We start from the raw sequence: 20,748 nt of genomic DNA, 5'->3' as shown, positions 1-20,748 counted from the left end.
CGGCGTCCACTGGAGCGCGCTCGGCGTCCACTGGAGCGCGCTCGGCGTCCACTGGCGCGCACGCTCGGCGTCCACTGGCGCGCACTTGGCGTCCACTGGCGCGCACTTGGCGTGCACCCGCGCGCGCCTGGAGTCCATCCGAGCGTCCCGGGCGTCCGCTCTCAAAAGGTTCCTGCTACTATGACTTATCTTACGTATTTCTCGGTGGAAAGACGGACACGAGTTCAGGCGACGTTCGCCTTCTTACTTCTCACTGAAACGCATAACGAGAGAGAGAGAGGACGTGAAGCGTCCTCTTCTATAAAGCTTCTATTTAGAGGGCGCGAGTCCATCCGAAAGCTCCAACCCCTGCGCGGGGAGGACGCTTCGGAGGACGAGAAGCAATCCTTCAGGATTCGTGCACGTGCACGCACTTAGGCAGTCTGGGGATTTTCATCAGAAACTGCCGAAGGCACGCCAGATCGGTGGGGGTTCCTCGTAACCCTCCTTCGGCTTTCGACATGCTCTCTCCCTCGTTCTGGGAGTCAAGCAGAGGTCCCGGCCTAGAGGCGAAACGAGGCCGATCTGACGCACCCTCCACTACACAAGGGGTATCACTGCACTTCTGCACTTCACTTTTACTCTCTAAAGCAAGCACTTTCGATTCTAAGTTACGATTCGAAGGAGTATCAGAGAAAGGGCAATTTCTCTACAGACACTGCTTAGGGCCCGAAGGCAACACGTGCAGGGTTAGGAGTAACAATTACAGAAGTTAGCACTTCACAGCAATGAAGGAGGAGCGAGCACCTCTCGTAGACATATACATAGCCCGTAGGCCATACTACAGGGTTATGCAAAATAAAGTCTACAGGAAGTTAGCAGGTTCATACCCTGACTTTTGTTACTGATTAATTGCGTACATACGAATCATCCGTCTTCCTTACGGAATTAGACATGTTTACTGATTAATTGCGTACATACGAATCATACGTCTTCCTTACGGAATAGACAAAGTCTCACACTCCTTACATGACAAATCTCAACAAAGAAGCAAGACCCATACCCCTCGTACATACCAAGTGCGAATCTACCGAAGCTTTCGGTAGCCACACCCTACCTTTGCAGACAACCCCGTCTGAAACTAGCCTAACTAGATTCAGATATTTTATGCAAAAATGAATCAAATTCAAATCAATTTAAGATAGCGTATGCCTAGCCACAAATCCAAGTGAATAAATCAAAAGACAATTAGGATACTTAGCGGCAATGAAGTTTCCAAAATCCTAAGACGGAGGTACTGAAACAGGTGTTTTCAGCACCGGCGACAGAAAATTATGAATAGAAAATGGGAATGATTCCTGATACCCGCCTCCCAGCGGCGGAATGGGTACTAACCACCTGACTCCCACTGCGTGTGTCGTAAGTGTTTAAATTTCTGTCGGATTCGGAAAAATACAGCTATATATATATCTGACAGGTAAGTTTCATGAACAAACTATATCGTAAAGCATTTTCTTTGATGTTTATTAAAATATTAAAATTATGCCCTTTCAGTATAAAATTATGAAGCAGTACCAGCTCAAACTTAGTGAAATTTTCTTTTTAAATTTAATGTTAAATGATAAACATTGCATACTGGAATATTAAGCATTTTGTTAACCTTGGAAAAAATAGTCACACATTACATTGCACATTTCAATACTACAGCTATCTTTTTTATTATGCTGGTTACATTAGAATTTGGAAGTTAAGTCTCCAGAGGATATACTCTCCCCCCCTACAGTTATTTTACAACTGATGAAACAAAAGCCAGTAATGGGTCAAGGGCAAGACAAAGCTGAAAAAAGTTAGCTAAACTACCTCTAAGCCACTTAGACATTACCATGTTTGCTCTTCCTATCATAAATAACTGCCTTTATAGTAACAGTAGGGTTCATTTTTTCCCAACCTACTGGTAGCATTATGGTGTATGGTGTTTTTACATTGCATGGAACCAGTGGTTATTCAGCAACGGGACCAACGGCTTTACGTGACTTCCAAATCGCGTCGAGAGTGAACTACTATCACCAGAAATACACATCTCTCACACCTCAATGGAAGGCCCAAGAATCGAACTTGCAGTCACTGAGGTAGCACGCCAACACCATACCGACCACACCACTGAGGCGCTAATAGCATTGTTATAAGTCACAGTACGATAGCTAGCCATTTTTCTTTTTTATACCATTTTAACAAAAGAAATGGTCAATCAAAAATTACCCATGATCTTTTCCTTCAATTACCATGACAGGATAACCCTAATTTGTTTTCATTTTGACACAATCTTGCTCTAAACTGACGAGCCCTAATAATGTATTGGGAAACAAATACTCCTTTTGACATTCTTAGAACAAACTTATTGTAAATGAAAAGCATTACATAATGATTAAGCATATACAACTTCCATACTACTAGTCTTGCAAAACCATTTCTGTATACAAATCGTTCTTGTATCCCGAATGAATACTACTTTGTAACTGTATGGAACCAGCCGTGACTAACTTAATTTCTAAACAGAACTCATGTAGACCTTACAATCTCCTTATTTCAACAATCTTATTAATAGAAAACTATTTCATGAACCTACTGATCCCACCTAGGTTGAAGAGTAAATAAACAAATAATTTTCATGTTTGAAATTCTGTTGCCCTAATGGTTTTGATGCAACAACATTAACTCTAAATTAACACTCCTCAACCAATCAGATTCATTCATAATCTCAATCGCACATACCTTAACAAGCAAGGCAAAGAGTTCGGCTAAAGCCTTTCCTAATCGTGAAGCTGATGACAGTAGGGGCTTTATCAACTTCATCTGGTGTTGCGTTGCTGCTGACTGTTGACGAGTAGGGCTTTCTGCAGAGGTACCTTCCCCAAGGGGTGTACCGTTATCAGATATGCCTCTGTTATTACTTTCTGTAACTTCCATGGCAACAGCTTCATTTCGACTGCCTTCTTCACCCTAAAGACAAAATTGCACTCTCACTATATAAGTCATAAAGTAAAACTTACAAGAAGGAACCATACTCTCAACCAGGATGAAAAAAAAAATTTATATATAACAAATGACTATGACTCATACATGGCAAAAATACCATGCCTTAAAAATACATTTTAAATGAGGGAAAAATAAATTACCCGCATCATTAAAAAGTATTACCAAACAATTGACTAATAGAAAACCACACCCCCTTTCATTACTCAGAAATACTCTTTCTTTAAAATCAAACAGAAGATTCACTAAAATGACACTGCTTTTCTCACCTTTAAATCAGGAGGAAGTAATTTTTCTGTATCTTCTTTCCCAAATAAGCAGCCAGCTGGTAATCCATCATCAGAACATAAAGCTAGAAGTACTGTAGATTCCCACACCAGTGAAGTATATAACTTTGTTAAGCCAGCTAACACTCTCAATCCTAAATCTGTTCCCCACTGACTGATGGATACCTGTCTGATTTCTGTTTGCCCAGTTCTACATACATGAACAAGCATCATTATGTATGCATGGACTGCACTCAACGTATGAAGTAGTGGAGTGGCTTGTGGGAAGGCTGTTGCTTCCCCAGGAGTTGGAGCAGATGCTAGTTCACGCAGCAGCACTGAGCCTCCAGGTGCTGGCAGGGGTTCATGAAGAGGTGCTAGGGCTTCTAACTTCTCATTTAGACATTGGAGTCCTCGCTGAAGAACACCATGCTCATGAGCAAGGTTCTGTAATGGATCAAGTAACAGTTCAATTATCCCAACACTTAACAACATTTCAAATGAACAACCAACACTCCCAGATTAGGCCAACCGTTCAAACAAGTTTTCAAATATTTTGAGGAATGTACGAGAATAACTTGAAAGCAAGAATTCATGACATTTTCCAATGTGCAAACGGACAACACAAAATCACCAAACTGTCAGTATTAATACTTACCAAAATAGATTTACATACAGATGCTACAGACTGACATGCCTGTGACACTGGGAAATCAATTGGTAAATTGGGCAATCCAAGAGAATACCCAACAGTGGAACCAAACCTTCCTTCTGCTGACAAACAAATTCTTTACAATGGTCGTCAGTTGAATTGTTAGAGAGAATGGCATCTACAAATTTCATAACATTCAAAACATAATCAACAAGAGGGACAGGTCTTTTCTCTCCTGTAGTTGTGTCTGTGGGTGGTACATCTTCCCGCTGCCCACTAGATACCGAAGGACCAGCAACACCAGATTCCCTTTCTTCCTCCTCCTCCTCCTCTTCATCACTTGAATTGTCATTGTGAGTTCTGCAAGCAGAATGCAACTGTCAATTATATGGAAGATCAAAAATGCATATCTTTTAGAAAAAGACACTACTATTATGGAATATGACTTACCCCTACATGCAGAAATTTAAAATTTAAATGTTTAAGTAGCCTCAATCTTAAGAACATAATGATGATGACATGTTATAAAAGTTTAACCAGATCACAAATCTAAAACAAACCCATTCTCGTAAAGATAAAATTCATCTAAACCTCATGGGACAAGGTGCTGGATGCATAAGCTTTTGGAGGAGTCTCCAGCATATGTAGAGTATCACTTCCCAACAGACACACTTCCTCTAAGAGCTGAAAAGATTTCCATAATTATTTTTTAAACACCTCATTTAAAGAAAAAAAAATAATAGTTATAAAACTGTACTGTGAATACTGTATGGAAGGACCCTGAAACTTGTCATTTGGAAGGTGACATAATATAAAAATAGCTCTGAAACACAGCCCTTTTCTTTATCAATAAAACCATTAGGTACACCAATCTGAGAAGTATGAAAAATTAAATTTTTCTGCTAAAAAGAAAAATTTACTGTACTGAACATCAAATATTTTGAATTATAATCAAATGTTTTCAAATTAACCTCATATCTACCTTAACAATGGCTTTCATTGCTTGGGCTTTAAGACTTGGCTGGTGGCGCATCAACTCATCCATTGCATTTCCCAAGTTGGATGCTGTGTCTCCCATTGGATCCGACGATCTTCGTCTCCTCATGGCGGGTAAATAATCAGGTGACAGCAGAACCTTGAAAAGTCTTTCGAAGGGTTTACAAGCTACGAATGCAGCTAGACCACGAGAATTAAGGCATAAAGCACTGAATACATTTGGTAGGGAACCTAATACTTCTCTTGTAGCAGGTACCTGTAAAGGAATCATCTTCATATTTTTATATGCTTCAACTACCTAAAGTGCACAGCTAAGTCAACACTACTGTGTAATTTCAAATGACATTGTAAAATACATACGACACCACGTTCATACTCACATCTTTGACTAGCAATGCGTGTAACACAACATCTGTGAGACCATTATCTTGAAGGGAGGACAAGAGTGATGGCTCCCCAAACACGTATACAGTAACAACATCAGTTGCGAGCAAAACAGAGAGGCCCCGTAATACTCAGCATTACTTATGATATGTTTCAAGGAAGCTGGTAGACTTCCTTCCATTAAGTGTCTCATACTTTCACTGAAACCAGGTTCTTGAATTGCTTTTTCAAAAATTAAAAGTCAACATTGATTTCACTAGGGCTGCTCTCTGGGGCAAGCACGATAAACCTGTCTTTGCTTCACTATAATCTGGTCGAGAACTACCTGTTATATCTGCTGCAGCTGAAGTACTGGGTCTTATGTTTTCAACCTCATTTGTCTGAAAAGATGTTCCAGCCGCACCAGTAGTATAAGACTCGGTTGTGTCCATTGGAGATGGAGTGGCTGTGTCCCCAACTTCTGCACTTTCTGTGCTACAGTCAGCTTCTCTTTCTGCAGCTGCTGCTGCTTGAGTGCTTTCTGTAGCTGAAGAGGGAGAATCATTTTCTGCAAGCGGTGCTGGCAGAGTAATGACGAAAGGTTGTTCTTTTCGGCACTCGTCTACTTCCACCTAAATAAACAAATTTAAAAATACATTTCTATTAAATTATTAACAAAACTTTATTGTACAGTATATGGTATATGCACAGTTATACTGTAAATATTTTCAAGTGTAATAACAAGGATAATTAATGTTGTATATTTAAAAATCATCATTTAAAACACAAACTGTGCAGGAATAATTGTGAGACCACAATAAAAAAATGTATAATTTAAATTCAGAAAAAAAATCCAAACAAATCTGTTACCATACCTCTAATCTTCTAATGAAGGCTGTAAGCCCTCCATGTGTCTGAAAGGCATGCATATCCAAGTTGGTTATGAGATCGATAACACGAACTGCCCTGGTCACAAACTGAAAAGAGAGAAATGAAAATTAATACTTCACAACCACCACTCCACCTTTAAAAATTATTCAAAACTGACTAACATATTACAGAAAATGTACACAATGTAAAATCCTCACACTCACAGTTATGTGATCCGGCTCCGTTCCCTTCCAGTTTACAACAGATATGAGAGACTCCATCATGCCACAAGAGACAAGAGCTTCACCACCAGCTTCATAACTTGCTAAATGATAAAGGAATGAAAACAGGGCTGTGGCAAGTGGGGCAGGAAAGGGGTTGGGAACCGGCGGGTTGGTGGCTGTTAACGAAGAGATGCAAGACCTAACCAGAACTGGCAAGAATCCATGGTAAGAGGAGGCACCTGTTACATCAATTATTGTATTCAACCTGAAAGTATTGAGGAAACTAATATCAGTGAATGGCAATCTTGCCATTTGCTCATACAGATATATTTTCATTTAAACAAAAGTGGTGCAATAATATTAAAGCAAACTACTGTCTGCATGATTTATGAAAGCACACAACTCAACAAAAACTCACTTAGGGAAACTGGGCATACGATCCAGGTGAATAATTGAAGTCAAAGTACGCAATGTGGCAGCCTTAATTTCAGTAAGTTTTGGATCGTGAATTTCCAAAACCTCCACAAATTCATCCAGAAGCCCAGAATATAACACTGTATTAGCATTGTCCTGAAATAGTTCAACATTTTAAAGGACGCTCATGGTAAACATTACTATATATATAGTAACCTCAACATCAGATTTCACATATATCACACAGTTCACATCAAGACTACTTTAATGTAATCATTAAGTATGAACCAAGTCAAATTTGCGCAGTGATTGTCATCAGTCTAGTTTCAAGAGTTTATACAACAAAATATCCCTACAAGTAATCCTCATACATTCAATATCACAGAAATAAACTATTACTATACTGTATACAAACTATGACAGTTCTAAACTAATAATTTTTCCACTTAACTGTAAAAATTAGAAAAGCATCAAAATCATGGTAATTTAATACAAAACCTCCGCAATGCATTGCAATACACTAAAACAGACAATGCTTGTAGTCTCGCTTGGACACACTGCAAACGAGTTTCAAATGAACCAAAACTATGAGCTAATCTTATGTGGGTAAACAGGATCATCTGAAAAGAAAATTGATACTTGTCAACAAAATTTAATTACATGAGATAATAAAAAAAAAATTTGGTCATGATGAAACAAAAGCTAAAAACTAGGTACCTATGGCATAGTTGCTTCACTTCCTGACACCCTCTTATAACCAACTATGCTTGATGGACTAGCGCATTGTTGGTGACAACTTTGCATAAGTGAAGCATTTGAAATTAATAACCACACTGTAACCATCATACGATACTCTTCACAATTGCTGCAGCGAGCTGTGTAGGGCATGCTGTCAGCAATACCTTTACTGCCTACCAATATTACATATCCACATCATACATTATGTAGGTGTTTGTCAGTGCGTCAACAGTACCAGTGCCTTGCACAACCACAAACAGACAAGTGACAGCCAAGAAATAAAAACAACACTGATATACAATACGCTACAGAAAATTGTTTATAGGGAAAAAAAATCTCACAAATGTACTGAACTTCTCACCTGTTTCTCCATAGGCACTTTGTAGACCTGTAAAAGCTCCTCCATGACTTGCGCAGGGGACTTTGATATATTCTGCATATTATCAATGTGAATAGTGATGATAGAATTACTACTGCGAGCCCCACTACTGCTGCTTCCACTTGGAGAGTCACCAGTTTGTTGTTGTGGTTGCTGCTGCGATGTTTGCTGTTGTGGCTGTTGTTGGTGTTCACCATAGAACTCATAATGTAGGGTGGTGGCATTTTCAGGAAAGGACTGAAACCCAGTGAAACTAATGATGCATGAACAATTGAGGTAAAACTCCGAAGTTATAAGAATTCGTCAAAAAAAGAATCCATAAAATAAATCATAAAAGTCATAAATCTTAAAAACAAATTAGTTCTTAATATTACAAATAAAACTACAAGGAAAAATTAATTTAAAAAATATTTTCAAAGACCTATTCAATAAATAGGCAACATGACTGAACTGTGTTGATAACATTTATAACAATCTACCATTAACAACTTATTTTTCTGGTTGATAATTCACTGTAAGCAAATATGTTTATTCAGTCTGTAAATAAGCAAAGTAAGCAAAATGAGATAAACAATAGGTCCCACTCTACTGTTAAGTAGTATGCTGGCCAAGGAACGAAACAACTGCCTGCCGAGATACTATAATAGCGGAGGAGGATGAATCTAGGTACAGCGTGTTATGCCAGTTTCCTCTCTAGATATGGTGCTCTTCATTTGCTTACACACACTAAATAGTACGGCATATTCATTAACATTTTCTTTTCTTTGGGGCTACACTTACACTTAAACTCACTGTTCACAGTGTAAACTCTGACTGCAATGACTTGTGTAGACATTATATAAACAAAAGATATCATAACAGTTGGTGATGAGGATTAAATTAAGAATTCTTTATGGGAAATAGCTAAAATAGAAGATTCTATAACTAGAAAGCAGATAATGGCCAATATGTCAAGCAACCAGAGAGCTGCTGATCTCAACACAGGAGGATGCACTGTTTGGAAGTTACGCCATACATTAATTTCAAGTCTCTTAAAATAAAACCTCATCAATAGGTATTCTCTACAAATATACAAAACCTGCATCAACTCACAGACAAGGGAAGGTCCTGACACATGGGCTGGGCTAACCAACCAAGCCATTGTCCTTGCCTCCACCCCAGGGTTCAGCCAAACCAAATTATGAGACGCATCAAAAGGGCTTGGCGAGGGGCTACAGCAAGGCGGGTGATGAAATTAGACCTTGAAAATAACAACACAGCATTAAACAAGGAAGAATACATGACCAAATGACACACTCATTTTATCAAATGTCTATTAAGAATGGTGCCTTAAATGGTATAGTGCATAACCAATGAATATTCTATTACTTTAACATAAATGTGTACAACAATAAAAGCCAAGAAAGACTTTACTAAATCTTTAAAACTTTGCAATACTGTGATACATTAAAATTTTGGAATGAAAAAAAAAAACACTTACCTTTTACTGAACATGTAAAGTAGATTAAGTACTGCTAAGACAATAGTCATAGACGTTGATGACAGTAAGGTAATAAGGTGTTCCACTGAAGAATAAAGGTGTCGTGAGAAGGAGTGTTCCACTAATAAGGTTGTGAAGTGTAGTACCCATACCACCAGCTCCTGAACCTGCCAAGGAAAAATTAATATATTCATTCTTCATTATCAAATTTCTTGAAAGTGATTGGATATACACCCAAAGATATAAGCTCTAACAGTGGGTAGCTTTAACAGAAAAAATGATAATTGCTATACAGTACTTACATGACTGTTTTCAGGTAGGTCACAAGGTAGGACCCATTTGTCTTCATCTTTTTCAGCTGCTTCCTCTAATATAGTGTCAAATCTGGAATGGAAATGAGATTTAAAGTAATTACCAACAAACATTAGATGGAAAGAATAGCACAAAGATGACACTTTCACAAGCCTAAATAAACAAACCCTTCCAAAAGCTAGAGTTACTATTAAATAATTTGTCTTTATTTAATTCTTAATTCACATGCCTGAAACACGAAGCAAAATTCTCAGAACAACCCTTAGAATGAATTCAGCTGACTAATTAATCCTTTACCGCCGAGTTGGACGTATTAAACGTCGATATAAATTGTCTGTTGAGTGCCGATTGGACGTATAGTACGTCGATATAAAAATTTATTAAAATTCGCGAAAAATAGTTATAGGCCTACTAGGCAAAAACTTTTGAATCACATGCCTTAGGGGATGCTGGGAGCTCATGGATCAAGGTGTTGTTTTGTTTACAATCGTTACCTAGGCGCGCAACCACGAATTTCTTTCTTCTCGCACTAAAAACCATCAGCAACACATCTCAGAAATTATTTTGTCGCCAACATAATTTTTGCACTATTTTATATTACCCGTTACATGGAGTATTATATATGAAAATGTGCACAATTTCATGTAGAATACAACAAAAAACAACTCATGGTTGTAGTTTTTATCAGTTTTGAAATATTTTCATATAAATAACGATAAGTGCCAAAATTTCAACCTTTGGTCAATTTTGACTACCAAATTAGCCGAAAAACGCAATTGTAAGCTAAAACTCTTATATTCTAGTAATATTCAATCATTTACCTTCATTTTGCAACAAATTTGAAGTCTCTAGCACAATATTTCGATTTATGGTGAATCTATGAAAAAAAACATTTTCCTAACGTCCGCGAGGTAACTCTTCCGAAAAAAATCAGACATTTTTTCGTCCGATTGTCGTAATGTTCGCACTATTTTAAATTAGCCGTTACATAAAATTTTACATATGAAAATGTGCGCAATTTCATGTAGAATACAACAATAAATAACCCATGGTTATAGCTTTTATCAGTTTTGAGATATTTTCATATAAATAATGATAAGTGCCAAAATTTCAACCTTCGGTCAACTTTGACTCGACCAAAATGGTTAAAAAATGCAATTGTAAGCTAAAAATATTACATTCTAGTAATATTCAATCATTTACCTTTATTTTGAAACAAATTGGAAGTTGCTAACACAATATTTCAATTTATGGTGAATTTATGAAATAAACTTTTTCCATACGTCCGCGCAGTAACTCTTCCGAAAAAATATGTTATTGTTATTATACAATTAAGTTTGTTCATACTTACCTGGCAGATATATATATATATAGCTGTATTTTCTGACGTCCGACAGAAATTTCAAAACTCGCGGCACACGCAGTGGCGGCCAGGTGGTAGTACCCATTCCCGCCGCTGGAGGCGGATATCAGGAACCATTCCCATTTTCTATTCATATTTTTATTAATGCCTCTGTCTCCTGAGGGGAGGAGGGCGGGCACTTTAATTATATATATCTGCCAGGTAAGTATGAACAAACTTAATTGTATAATAACAATAACATTTTGTTCATGCCACTTACCTGACAGATATATATATAGCTGAATAAGGAAAGAACACTATCGCACCTTCGGATGGTGGGAAAAGACAGAATAGGATTTTTTTTGGGAACTAACATTAAGTAGATGATATACATCTTGGTTCCTTACCTGTTTGCAAAGTAGACTATGTGATTACTGTCACGTAAGGCTGCTTTTGCTTAATTACAGAGTTGCCAGCCAGGTGGAGACCTGTAATGCTGGTGCGCTCTGGATGATCTGTCAACGGGTGCGAGACCTCAGCGTGACAAGATCATCGAGGCCATACAAATGAGGGCAACGAAGCAACTGACCACCACCTGACCAACTATACACAAACCCCTTAAAACTAGCTAACGGATGGGAGATCTTCACATAAGACTCACCACAACCTAAAAACACAACAACCTAACTTAACCTAACTAAGGAATAGGGAAAGAGCTACTTCCGACCCCAATACTGTGTCCGCAGAAACGTATGGCCCCAGTGCATTGCAATCGTCATAGATCGTTCTCACATCCCTTAGGTAATGTGAGGCGAAGACGGAGTTGCTCCTCCAAAAGGTACAATCGAGGATGTCCTTGATTGACATGTTCTTTTGGAAGGCAAGAGAGGTAGCGACGGCTCGTACTTCGTGCGCTTTTACTCGGAAGAGGCTCAAATCAGTCTTCTGGAAAGATGAATGAGCCTCCCGAATGGTGTCCCTTAGAAAGAAAGCCACTGCATTCTTTGATAAAGGTAACTCTGGCCTCTTCACAGAGCACCAGAGGTTACCTGAGGGACCTCTAACCTCTTTAGTTCTATGCACGTAGAACTTGAGAGCCCTTACCGGGCAAAGGACTCTCTCTGGTTCTTGGCCCACCAGACTTGACATACCTTTGATCTCAAAAGTCTTCGGCCAAGGGTTCGAAGGATTTTCATTCTTCGCCAAGAAAGATGGGTTCAACGAGCAGACAGCATTGTCCCCTTTGAAGCCCATTAACTTGCTAAACGCTTGAATTTCACTAACTCTCTTAGCCGTCGCAAGAGAAGTTAGGAAAAGAGCCTTCCTTGTCAGATTCCGAAGAGACGCTGTCTGAAGCGGTTCGAAAGTGTTTGACATAAGGAATTTCAGGACTACATCCAGATTCCATGAAGGTGGTCTCATTTGAGGAACCTTCGAGGTCTCGAAAGACTTCAAAAGGTCATGAATATCCTTGTTGTCAGACAGGTCTAGGCCTCTGTGCCTAAAAACGCTGACAACATGCTTTTATATCCTTGATGGTAGGGACCGCTAATTTCTGCACATTTCTGAGAAATAGCAGAAAATCACTATCTGGTTCACAGAGGTCGAGGAAGAGGAAACTCCTTCCTTTTTACACCATGCCCTGAAGGAAGCCCACTTCGACTGGTAAACAGCTCTTGTGGAAGCACGTCTCGCATGTGCGATTGCTCTCGCAGCTGCCTTCGAAAAACCTCTCGCTCTGGCCAACTTTTCGATAGTCTGAACGCAGTCAGACTCAGAGCGGAGAGGTTTTTGTGAAACCTTTCGAAGTGAGGCTGTTTGAGTAGATCTTTCCTCCAGGGCAATGTCCTTGGAAAGTCTACAAGGAAAGACATGACCTCTGTGAACCATTCTCTGCTGGCCACATCGGAGCGATCAGGGTTAGCCTTGTCCCTTCCGAGGCCGCAAACTTCCTCATGACTTCCCCCAGAATCTTGAATGGTGGGAAGGCATAAAGGTCCAGGCCCGTCCAATTCCAAAGCAACGCGTCCACCGCGATTGCCTCTGGATCCAGGACCGGGGAGCAGTAAAGAGGAAGTCTCTTGTTCCTTGACGTTGCGAATAAGTCGACCAGTGGACGTCCCCACAGCGTCCACAGGTCTCGACAAACGTCCTCGTGCAAGGTCCATTCCGTCGGAAGGACTTGGTCCCGACGACTGAGAAGGTCTGCCCTGACGTTTTGCACACCTGCAATGAATCTCGTCAGGATCGTTACCTCTTTCCTTTTTGCCCACAGCAGAATCTCTCTCGCTAGGGAGTACAACGCTCTGGAGTGTGTACCTCCCTGGTTTTTTAAATAAGCGAGTGCTGTGGTATTGTCCGAGTTTATCTGAACAATCTTGTTCTCCAAACTCTTCTCGAAGAACTGCAGGGACAGAAATACTGCTGCCAGTTCTTTTACATTTATATGCCAGGCTACCTGTTCCCCTCTCCAGGAGCCTGACACTTCCTTCCCCCCTAGTGTTGCTCCCCATCCTGTGATGGAAGCGTCTGAAAACAACACTAGGTCGGGGCTCAAAAGACTTAGGGACACACCCTCTTGCAGCTTCTGAGGGTCCAACCACCATCTTAGGTGGTTCTTGATCGAAATCGATATCCTCAATACTGCATCGAGATCGTCTTTTGCCTTCCACTCGTCTGCCAAGAAGAATTGGAGAGGCCTGATGTGCAGTCTTCCCAAGGAAACAAACCTTTCCAGCGAGGAAATGGTCCCCAGCAGACTCATCCATTCCCTCGCCGAGCAAGTCTCCTTCCTTAGAAAGGCTGAGATCTTTTCTAAGCCTAGCTGCTGACGTTCCTGGGACGGAAACGCTCGAAAAGCCACTGAATCCATCTGAATCCCCAGATACACGATGGACTGTGTTGGGGTCAGATGCGACTTTTCGAGGTTGACCAGAAGTCCCAGGGACTTCGCTAAGGCTAAAGTGAACTGCAAGTCCTTCAGACACTTCTCTCTCGACGACGCTCTGATCAGCCAGTCGTCGAGGTATAGGGAAACTCTTATTCCCGAAGAGTGTAGCCACCTCGCTACGTTCTTCATCACTACTGTGAACACCATCGGAGCCGTGGTCAGTCCGAAGCACATCGCTCTGAACTGCCAAACTTTGTTGTTCAAGACAAATCTTAGATATTTTCTTGAAAGAGGGTGGATCGGGATGTGGAAGTACGCGTCCTGCAAGTCCAAGGATACCATCCAGTCGCCCGGTCTCAAGGCTCCCAGAACAGAATGAGGCGTCTCCATCGTGAATTTTATCTTTTCCACGAAAAGATTGAGCCTGCTTACATCTAGAACTGGACGCCAACCTGACGACTGCTTTGGTACTAGGAAGATTCTGTTGTAGAAACCTGGCGACCGCAGGTCCGCGACTTGTTCCACCGCTCTTTTGTCGATCATCTGTTGAAGGAGATCGAACAAGACTTTCTTCTTTTCTCCTTGGTAGGATGGAGAAAGGTCTCTGGGAGTCGTTCGAAAGAGGAGGAAGATCTAAAAAGGGGAAAGGGGATCTTGTACCCCGTGCTCACGATCTTGAGGGACCAAGAGTCCGTGTCTCTCTCTCTCCACGCTCCCGCAAAATACTTCAGTCTGGCTCCGACTGGTGTCTGAAGGACATGCTTTTCACTTGGAAGGCTTTGGTTTAAAAGAAGCTCTTCCTCGTGAAAACCCTCTCCCTCGAGGAGCTGCTCTCGAGGGGGGAGCCCCACGAAAGGGCTTTACTTTCTTCGGCGGACGAACTGCAGCCGAAGAGGTTGAAGGTCCGGCCGACCGTCTTGTAGACTGGGCCAAAAGATCCTGAGTAGCCTTCTCTTGTAGGCTGTTCGTCAGGTCCTTTACCAAAGTCTGGGGAAGAGATGGTTCGAAAGAGGCGAAAACAACAAGTCCGCTTTCTGAGCTGGCGTCACTGACCGAGCTGTGAAGTTGCACAGCAAAGCTCTCTTTTTTAACAAAGCTGTCCCAAAGTGAGATACTAGCTCTTCCGAACCATCCCTGACGGCTTTGTCCATACATGCTAACACGCTGGACAGCTCCCCCAGACTAAGAGATTCTGGGCTTCTCGCTTGTAAATCCAGAACTCCCAAACACCAATCAAGGAAGTTGAAGACTTCCAGCGTCCTAAGCAGACCTTTCAGATGATGGTCTGTCTCCGACGCGGTCCAAGTTACCTTGGCAGAGGGTAAAAGTGACCTCCTCTGTAAGTCTACAAGGCTGGAGAAATCTCCTTGAGCCGACGAAGGGATACGAACTCCCACTTCGTCCTTGGTCTTATACCAAATGCCTCCTTTACCACTAAGTCTAGTAGGAGGCAAGGCGAAGGTTCTTCTGCCTTGGTCTCTCCTTCTTATCATCCAGTCCTGGAGCTTCTTGAAAGCACGTTTCGTCGATAGAGAAGTCTTCATCTCTACGAACTCCGGGATTTTCCCCGTTTTCGATGAAGAAAACTGTGAAGGAGGAGACTTGGGAGCTGCGGGCTGAATTTGTCCTCAAAAGAAGACGCAAGAGTCTGACTAGGACTTTGTAATCCGAGGTAGAAGGGGCTGTAGCAGGTTCATCTTCACCCGATTCAGCCGAACTACCCAGTTCTCCTTCTTCTCTCAAAGGAAGAGGAGAACGTCTGTCAGGCGAAGGCGTCCTATTGGCGGGTCTTAGCAAGATCAAAGGACCCCTATCCTTGCAAGATGCAGCCTTATCACTGCTGTCTTCTTTCTGACGCTTACTGCTCGCTGATGGAAGAGCGTCCTGAGGCGGACGAGCGTCTTCCGCGGCAGTCCCACCTGCCCGAGAAGCGTCTTTACCTCTCTTCGCTGGCATACGTGCCTGAGCGGCGTTAACAAATGTTTGTCTGGGGGTAAGAATTCTTGTTCAGAATCCCCGAAAGCGTCTTGAAAGGAGGCCTGAACGTCCTGGCTAACTTCCTGCCAAGCGTCCTGTCTAGCGTCCTGGAGAGCGTCCTGTGTAGCGTCCTGGCGGAGCGTCCTGACGAACGTCCTGCCTAGCGTCCTGCCAAGCGTCCTGGCGAACGTCCTGCCGATCGTCCTGACGAACGTCCTGCCTAGCGCGAGCGTCCCGACAAGCATCTTGCCGAACGTCCTGCCCGAGCGTCCTTGCACAAAGCGTCTTTCAAAAACGTCCTGTCGTAACGTCCTTCTATAAGACGAACGAGATCGGCGAATCGCTGAAGGAGAAGCGATCGGCGAACGAGACGCAGGAGGCGAAGGCAACGGAGACTGCTTAGTCCTCTTTACAGGCAGTCTAAGGTCCTTCCTCCGCTTAGGCTCGACTGCTGCTGGGCGAGTCCTCTGAGCCATAAGCGAGGATATCTGGACCTGAAGGGACAAAAGAATGTTCTTCGTTGGAGAAGAATGAGACGAGGAAGCAGGACTGGTCCTGTGAGAAGACGAGGGGCGAGGGGACGCCTCCTTCCTTCTCAAAGGAACAGCTACTGTTTCTCAGGTGTACGCGCCTGTGCGCGCAACCTAGCGTCCTCATCGGAGGAGATCCTACCTCTCTTCTGAGGCGGAAAGACATCATAAGCGTCTTCCGACGAAAGCGGCGAAAGAGGACGTGAAGCGTCCCTCCGCAAGAAACGTCCTCTTTAACGGACGAGAGTCTCTCCGAGCGCTCCACCCCTTGCGCGGGTGAGGACGCTTCGGAGGACGAAAAGCAATCCTTCAAGACGCGTGCTCGTGCTACGGATCCTTGGCAGCCTGGGTCTTTGATTGCTACATGGTCTGCCGAAGGGACGCCAGATCGGTGGGAAGCCCCCGTAACCCTCTTGCGGCTTTCGACATACCTCCTCCCTGGGTCTTGGGAGTCTGATAGAGGTCTAGGCCTAGAAGCATTATGGGGCCGATCTGACGCCCCCTCCACAACACTGGGGGCACGATCACACACTTGCACCGAGCCAGTTTCCAAGGCTTTCACTTTGGTCTCCAGAGTGCGAAGGGACTCCAAAATCATAGAGAGAGCATCCGCTCCTCCCGACACAGAATCAGAGCCCGAAGGCAACACAGGTTAGGGTTGTAAACACTACAGGTGTTAGTGCAGGAGAAACGTTAGTCTTACCTTTGGAAGAACTCCTTGAGGAAGACCTCCTGATCCTATCGCGCTCCAATTTAAGGCGATAGGACTCATATGCTCTCCATTCATCATCAGTCAATTTCTCACATTCCTTGCACCGATGATCAATCAAACAATGAAGCCCCCTACAACTCATACATACTGTGTGGGGGTCTACCGATGCTTTCGGTAGCCTCACCTTACAATCAGCACTCACACACACTCTGAAACTCACACCACTTGATCCAGACATATCTTATAGAGAAAAGTCAATCCAAAATCAAAAAACGGTCCACTATCGCGCATGCCAATTCAACAATCCAATTCAATACCAACAAAATCAATCAGATACTTAGAAACGAGTCAAATTCCAAAAAATCCTGAGCAGAGGTCTGTAAACAGATGTTTACCGACCGGCGACAGAAAAAAATATGAATAGAAAATGGGAATGGTTCCTGATATCCGCCTCCCAGCGGCGGGAATGGGTACTACCACCTGGCCGCCCACTGCGTGTGCCGCGAGTTTTGAAATTTCTGTCGGACGTCAGAAAATACAGCTATATATATATATATCGTCAGGTAAGTGGCATGAACAAACATAAATTTTTTCATCCAACTGTCGTAATGTTTGCACCATTTTAAATTAGCCATTACATAAAGTTTTACATATGAAAATGTGCGCAATTTCATGTAGAATACAACAAGAAACAACCCATGGTTGTAGCTTCTATCAGTTTTGAAATATTTTCATATACATAACGATAAATAGAAAAAATGTGTCCTTCGGTCAACTTTAACTCTACCAAAATGGTCAAAAACTGCAATTGCAAGCTACAACACTTACAGTCTAGTAATATTCAATCAATTACCTTCATTTTGCAACAAACGGGAAGTCTCTAGTACAATATTTCGATTTATGGGTGAATTTTTGAAAACAGCTTTTTTACGTCCGCGAGTTACGAATTCATGCATCATTTCGTGATAATATTTTGTGTGTGTTGCCTTGATTGTTTTACAATTGTTAAATACCAAAATGATCGCCATTTAGTGTACAATACAAAAAAAAAGTAACTCGTTAGCTTTAACTGTTTTGCTCACAGCGCGATTTGTATACAATGAAATTTTTTTCGCGCTGTCATATATTCCAATATTTATTTATGATAATATTTTTTTTCATTTCTGATGGTTGCATACTAAACTTCAGGCAATGAAAAAAAAAAAAAGGAGCCAAAAATTAACTCTTAATCTTGAAAACTAAGCGTGCTGTGATTTTTTGAAAAAAAACAAAACATTTTTTCTGCCTTGGCGCTCACTCGCGAACACCGCCGGCATACGGGAGACGATTTTTAAAATACCGCTTCGGCGTTTATGGGTTAATAAGGTAAAAAATTTTAAAGTCAGTACACAAATAACTAAATGTCCTAACAAGCTCTTATTGTGACATATACACCACCAGACTACTCAAGGACTAGGTCAGAAATAGGCAAGTACATTATTTGAAATTCTGTGCCTGCTCTCACAGTTTGCCTTGTGTGGGCATTACTGTAAGTACTCAAAATTACTCTGATCTTTGATTTTTCATCTACGGTATTTAAATCCCTGCAAAAAGATTTGACTCTAGTGTCTACTGATTAAGCTGTAAAAATGTAGCCTTGCTTAAAACGTTAAATCAGACACTTAACTGAAGATGTAAATCAGTGAACCTTAAAGCCAAATAAAACTTTAAACTACTACCAAGGTCAAGCTGGAACAAGACATTAGCTGATAATCATACCTGTCTAGTACATCAATCCAGTGATAAAGTTCACATTTTCCATAATTCCAGGATTCCACACTTCGGAGGACTGGCAACAATTCCTCATTGCTACATTTTTGCAGTTTCTCTATAAGCCAGCCACAGTCCCCCGGCTGAAAAATCATAGTTAAATTAATAAAACATCAAATTCTTGTTTCCAACAAAATTCCAATGCATGTAATAAATAATCACAAAAAAAAAAAAAACAAACAAATTAACATCAGAGCTGGAGTCTGGTTACAGATAGTTCATCATAAAAGTTAGCTGGTACTTACAACTTCTGAGCTGCTTTTCTTTAATTTGGAACGGTCAACCTTCATCTTGGCACAAGTGCCAAATCATGGGTTTTATCCACTGCTCATCCGCCTGAAAAAAAAACAAGCCATGAAGTTAAAATGGGAACAATTTTTCTAGAGCCTTTAGAAAAAACTAGGGCCTTTATTTTCATGAAAACATTCCTAAAACAATACAGATTTCAATCACCAGAGATTGTGCAATTGTTGGGATTTTTGTGAAAGTTTCATTTTTCAATGTCTGGGAGAATCATAATATGACTACAAGCAGTATTGCTGAATTAGATAAATATACATATCAACAAGTGACTTGCCTAATATCATTTAAGCACTTGAAGAATTAAATGGTAATGAGATTGATAAAACCTTGGTCAAGAAATATTCATTCAGTAGTACAAGTGTTTCTTCCAACTTTACTGCAGAATCCTATGGGCAATAATAACAATAATAATAATACAGTAGAACCCCCTTTTTGCAGATTTTTCGGTGGAACATAAACACACACATTATTGGCAGAAAATTCACCTATTCGCTATATTTTTCACGTAGAAATCTTCAGTAATTACTGTATTTTCATATTTTTGTGACTAAATGCATTTCTTGTGATAAAACCACTAAAATATTCGTGTAGAAGCATTTTAGAGGGGTGCCCAGTATTCGAGGATTTTAGCTATTCACATGGGGTTGTGGTACATATCCCCTGCAAAGACTAATAATAATAATAATAACGACAACAACACTGGGTATATGAAAGAGGAGGCACCCTTGAAGTTCATCATCAGTATCCACATAAAACCCACTGATGCAGATATAAAAGTTGACCTTATGATCTACTAAAAGCTTCAGACAACTGCATAGTACTTCATAAGGAACAGCCATTGCTACAAACAACCCAATACTAAAGGAGTGCTTTACGAAATATCATGTCCTGAGAATGGCTTCTGCCACTTGTACATTGGTGTGACCATGAACTGGTTATCCAAAGAGGATCGCCATTCGCCTAAATGGAAGGGTTGCATACCAGCACTACATGAGGGAACCACCAGTGGCCCCAACGCCAGCAGATCGTAAGGAGCACAAAAATCTTGGATGGTAACATGAACCACCATCATCCTTCAATATGAGGCCGTCACCATCCTTCGATATATAGAGGCCTTTCCCATCCTCTGATGGAAACCATAGCTCAATGTAACCAAGGACCTTCTTCTCACTACCATCATCAGGAGAACAGCCAGGCATGGCCCTGGAATAACACCTCTACTGAAGCGTCTAGGAATAAATGAACTTTGGATAGCTTTGTATAATTTACCTGCTGTTACAAAAACTCACTGGCAAGATTGAAAAACTACAATACAAACTCAAATGGCTATTCTGTTCAATGACTTTGTTTGAGAGAGGACCTTCTTCCAATATAATGATGATAATAATCATCTTCTTTCGCCTACAGTAAGAAATTCTATTACATAGTACTGACAAAACATGATGATGACTAAACTGAATAACAGCAATAACATGGATG

General features: G+C 41.3%; 2 protein-coding genes across 2 annotated transcripts in view; one reads left to right on the top strand and one right to left on the bottom strand.

Annotated features, from left to right (window-relative positions):
• Window positions 1-20,748, top strand: part of LOC135203999 (E3 ubiquitin-protein ligase HUWE1-like) — a 123,974-nt gene that overhangs the window by 26,664 nt on the left and 76,562 nt on the right. The window lies entirely within an intron of this gene.
• On the bottom strand, window positions 2,653-19,345 carry LOC135203817 (E3 ubiquitin-protein ligase HUWE1-like). The gene is given in 18 exon segments (XM_064233787.1): window positions 2,653-2,979; window positions 3,282-3,725; window positions 3,937-4,017; window positions 4,020-4,307; window positions 4,522-4,614; window positions 4,913-5,182; window positions 5,307-5,419; window positions 5,422-5,545; window positions 5,547-5,921; window positions 6,165-6,266; window positions 6,384-6,648; window positions 6,802-6,953; window positions 7,897-8,167; window positions 9,089-9,154; window positions 9,395-9,561; window positions 9,697-9,778; window positions 18,916-19,049; window positions 19,212-19,345. Coding segments are annotated over 18 exon segments (3,384 nt in total). The 5' UTR covers window positions 19,257-19,345; the 3' UTR covers window positions 2,653-2,667.

Source organism: Macrobrachium nipponense, chromosome 44 (assembly GCF_015104395.2).
Source record: "Macrobrachium nipponense isolate FS-2020 chromosome 44, ASM1510439v2, whole genome shotgun sequence".
Classification (NCBI taxonomy): Eukaryota; Metazoa; Arthropoda; class Malacostraca; order Decapoda; family Palaemonidae; genus Macrobrachium; species Macrobrachium nipponense.
This window is presented reverse-complemented; position numbering and strand designations above follow the sequence as displayed.